At 55.7% G+C, this 4466-nt stretch overlaps 3 protein-coding genes across 3 annotated transcripts, besides 1 other annotated feature; all 3 read right to left on the bottom strand.

The window, feature by feature from the left end:
* Positions 1-55: 55 nt before the first annotated feature.
* Tco025E_06774 (uncharacterized protein) lies at positions 56-844 on the bottom strand (the record flags this gene model as incomplete). Its single annotated transcript, XM_029373646.1, has 1 exon — positions 56-844. One exon carries the CDS (start codon positions 842-844, stop codon positions 56-58), a length of 789 nt encoding a protein of 262 aa, XP_029226245.1.
* A 486-nt stretch (positions 845-1330) lies between these two features.
* Positions 1331-1386: a sequence feature (A-rich).
* A 149-nt stretch (positions 1387-1535) lies between these two features.
* Positions 1536-3284, bottom strand: Tco025E_06775 (uncharacterized protein; the record flags this gene model as incomplete). The annotated part of the gene is made up of 1 exon (XM_029373647.1): positions 1536-3284. The coding sequence occupies one exon, from the start codon at positions 3282-3284 to the stop codon at positions 1536-1538; it is 1749 nt and encodes a 582-aa protein (XP_029226246.1).
* A 687-nt stretch (positions 3285-3971) lies between these two features.
* Positions 3972-4466, bottom strand: Tco025E_06776 (uncharacterized protein; the record flags this gene model as incomplete). Its single annotated transcript, XM_029373648.1, has 1 exon — positions 3972-4466. A coding segment is annotated over one exon (495 nt), but the record flags the coding sequence as incomplete, so codon positions are not given.

Genomic DNA, 4466 nt, shown 5'->3' on the forward strand with positions numbered 1-4466 from the left:
AACTCCGAGCCAACGCCGCAAAGGGCAAACCAGAGAGGTGCCCGCATGCGCAGCGTCAGCAAGTTAGGAAGGGGCGCCCACCGAGGCCGCGTCCCAACGTGGCCGGCGCGTTCGTCTCCGCCGAAAGCGCGTGCGTAGTCGCCAGATGGGCAACCCCCAACGAAACAGGCCCGGCACTCACAACACCCGCGACTCCGTCGCGTTCAGGCCATCCCACAGGCAACGCCGCCACAGAGCAGTGCAGAGCAGAGCAGAGCCACGGCACGTGACAGGCGCGGCGGGACCCGCCCCACGTCGTTCGCCCGACGCACGCTACGCCACAAGCGCGCCATCCGGCGAAAGAAAGCTGCGCAACACGGAGACAGGCAGAGGGTCGATCACGAAGCCAACCTTGGGCCAACGCTGTCGCAAATAAGCGGCGCCGCGTGCCACGCGTATCTCGCTTGCCGCGAAGCTCAAGGAAGGGACCACGCAGCCAGCCCAGTGGCACAGAGAGGGGGGCGTCGCCAGAAGGATCATGGCGTCGACGCCGACGCACAGCAAAGAAGCGCTCAGTATGTAGAAGCTTTAGAACGGATTCCCGTTGATGAAGCTGATGCCAACAAAGCCGAAGATGGTTGAGGGTTATCAGAAAAACACTATCAAAAGCGCGATCACTACCCCACGGTTTGTCGGTAATACTTTCAATAACTTTACCAGATGCGCCCAAGCTGAAGAGGGCTGAGTGCAGGGACTGAGTCAGCTGTTGCAAAAACGGCGTTGCGCTTTTGTTCCTCTCAACACGGCAGACGAATACACGTCCAGAGAGCAAAGCACCAGCCACAAAGATCAGGGAAGCCGTCATGGAGAGGAGGCGTACTCCCAAGCGTCCCTGTAAAGCGTCAAAGGAAAGGGGACACAGCAGGGGAAAAGAAAAGACCGAATATTATTCTCGTTGTGTTGATTAAAAAGAGGGCCCTGTGAAGCGGGAGTTACTTTTTGCATTAGAGCTCCGGGAACTAAATTTGAAGAAGAAAAGAAAAATAAGGGCAAGTAAATACAGCAGTAAGCGTGCCGAACGCCAGAGCTTCAAGTTGCTTCCGCCCAAGCCAAATGCCCTTTGCCCCCTAACAAGGCCAAGAGCTCGACGCACCCTCTTCTCTTCCGGTCACGCCCTCGCCGGTAATCCCCAACGCAGAGGATTCTTTGGTTGACGAGCTTCAAGTCGGCTATTGTTGTTGTCCGGTTTGCTGTGCGCGCGTTAGACTCCTCCCTTGGCGCGGTGCATGCGCCTCCCCTGCCTTGCCCCCTCAGCTGCGGGATGCAAAACGGGCGCGGAAGCCAACACCGGAGAAGAAGCAAAAGTAACAGCAAAAAGGTAAAAGAAAAAGAAAAAACAAAAGACAATCAAACGGCCGAAGCCGGTGAGGTGCTGGTTGGTAGCGCGCAGTTGTAATAGATGCGGGGGCGGCGTAGACGCTGCACCTCGAACTACTCGCCTACCGCCCCAGCTTTTGTTGAAAGCACGACACCGCGAAAGCAAAGGCGCCCGGCGCTCACGGAGGCGGCGCCAGCTCCTCGTCGCCCCCACACTGGCACGACTTCTCATCACCCTGTCTTGGCGGCTCCGCAAACATGCGATTCTGGAGGGAGGTAAGAGCACCGTCGAGGCCACCAATGAGCAGGCAGTTCACACGCTCCGCCGCCAAGAAGACACGAACGAACTCGTTCCTACGCCCCCCAGCTGCTTTCGTCCCCCGATCCGTCCTCATGCAACGGACAACCCGTGACACCGGGCCACAGGCAAAGAAATTGATAACTGAACCGCAGGAAGCGGCTAACAAACTTCCCACAAATGATACATGCGCCACCCAACTATCACACTGCGCCACTGCGTAGAGCGGGATAAAATATTCCTCCGCCGCCCCTTGCAATTCAGTTGCCTGCGACGACACTGCTTCCTTCGCGCCCCAAATATATATCATGCCATCCCACCCACCCGACGCCAGAATTCCCCTGTGCTCATCCGTCGCTAGGGAGCGTATAGGTGCACTGTGAAATTTGCCGCGTCGCGAGAGCAACTCACCTTTATTCAAATCCAGCACCAAAATCTGCTCCCTAGAGGAGGCAAAAACGTGATGATGATACGCGGCAAGGCAGCGTACAGGGCACAAAGTAGCAATACTCTTCTCCAGCACCGTTTGGTAGCCGTAATTCAGTTTCCAGACATTTAGCAAGCCGTCCTCACCACAAGAAACAAGCGTCAACCGCTCCGGCAGTAGTAGTAGATCATGGACAAAGCCTTCATGCGCGCGCAATTTGCAGATAAGAGCAAAGAAACCTTGGCGGCTGTGACCCACCGCGACACAACCATCATGTCCAACTGAAAAAATATGCTTCGGTGTAACAGACACGGCTGTAACACAGTTTGCGTGTCTACGCTGCGTCACAAGCCGAACTAGCGATGGCAAATTATATACTGTCATCGCACCACTTTTTCGTCCTGCTGCACATACACCGCTTTCTTCGTCGTAAGCGAGGCACAACACCGCGTCCCCTGCAAAACTACGCCCTGTGGAGTATGACTCACCCCCGTGGGCGTCGTACGCAACATCCTCCTGGGAAACTACAAACGTCCCACACTCAATCCACCGCTGCTGCGCGTACAGCCCGAGGTACAACTCAAGGATTTTCAGGTTATAATAGTTTGCCTCAGAAGCCAGCGCGTGCAATTCCCTGGAAGACATATGACGCCAATTCGTCCGTGTCAACTGTGCCATGACGGCCGCCTCATCCACTTCATTTATCTTTTCATCGTGCGCTTCGGGTGGTTCTTTAAACGATCTTTGAAGGTCCGCCCTCAAACGCAAATAAGACAGAACTTCCCCAAAGAGATCAGGCGACCGATCCACAAAGATGGCCCCAGAGCCATCGCGCTCAATCTTCAGCCACTCGCTCGTCAATAATGCAAGCATGCTATCAGGCACAGCACAGAGTGTGCGGCGAGGCACCGTAAAGCCCCTTCCCCCAACGTTAAGGGACAGCAGCTCACCCGCCAGACTCACGTCCGCCAGCAATTGGCGCACCCGCCGACGCTGCTGCTCCACTTCGCTTAGACGACGCCGGACATCTCTCTCCTCCTCCGTGAGGCGCGCCTCTAAGGACTCGTGCATGTAGCGCACCAAAGTGGCAAAGAACTCTTCCTTGGGCAGGCCAGCAACGCGGCTTGCCCCCTCAGCATCGAAGGCCATCATACCGTCCAGTCGGGGCCCAGTGGTATCGGCAGCGTCATTGTCGCCAGACATGCCCTACTGCACCAACAAGAAGAGTAAAAAGAACGAAAAGATGCATTCCTCACCTCCACCCCGCCTCCACCGGAAGCGCGGCAAAAAAAAAAGGGAAAAATATAGAGCTCCTCGCAGAAACGGAGCAGGCAAAGGCAGAAACGGCGACTCTCTCTTCGCATCCGCGGCGCCGCCTTACTTCACCCACAGTCCAAACAATGGTGGACGGTGGGACCGAGAGGAAACAAATGCGACAAACGACAGGACGATTAAACCGCAACAAGCAAAACAGGAGTCGACAACGCGAGATTGGGAGTTTGAGGTTACCACACTGAACAAGCAACAAAAAAATGGGAGAGAAAAGGCGAGGCGCATCGCTTCACCACAAAAACGTCAGAGCAGATCCATTCACCCAAAAACAGTAGGCACACCAACCCATTCCCTTTCCGTCGTGGCCGCATCCCGCCCCATACAGCGCAGCTTATGAATACAAAGTCACACATACGCGCATCAAAGAGAGGTGGAAAAAGAAAAGTCGCATAGAAAACACCTACAACTCACAATTAGACCGTCGAATAGTCATATGTCGTCTCCCAAAAGAAGCTGACCCAAACTTTACACTTCAATAAATGTCGCCGTCACTTCATCAGCTTGAAAGAAAAAAAAACCGATCTCACTAACCAAAAAGATATGAGATTCTAACAACAGTTATTTAGACATAGATAAACACGAAAACCAGAGGCATAAGCACACAAGACCTTCGGTGGCACAAGACGCCACCGCGGCGCCCAACCTCCCACGCACACCACCCCCCACCGTGCAGAAAACGGTCGAGCCGCACAGCCGACAGCCACAAGAGGCCGCCTGCGAAGCCGTAGACCTGCGCAGGGCCACCCCTGCAGGCATGGTGCGCACGGCAGGGACGGAGTCGGCGGCGTCAAAGCCACTCCCCAGCGCCGCAACTGCAAACCACGCCCACGCAGCACCTGCGCTGGGGCTACCGCAACACGCAGCACGTACAAGAATAATGCGCACGGCTAGTACAAAAAGGGACACCGTGATGGGGATTCGATCTTCCGCCATGCGCGAGTGCGACCAGACCTCGAAGTAACTCATCCCCAGCCGACCCACCGCACTCCCCACGCCGCTCAGCACCGTCAACAGTGTTCTCATCGTGCTGTCCACCTCCTCACCGGCAAGGGC

This window comes from Trypanosoma conorhini (assembly GCF_003719485.1).
Source record: "Trypanosoma conorhini strain 025E chromosome Unknown Tco_14.4_contig_00476, whole genome shotgun sequence".
NCBI lineage: Eukaryota > Euglenozoa > Kinetoplastea > Trypanosomatida > Trypanosomatidae > Trypanosoma > Trypanosoma conorhini.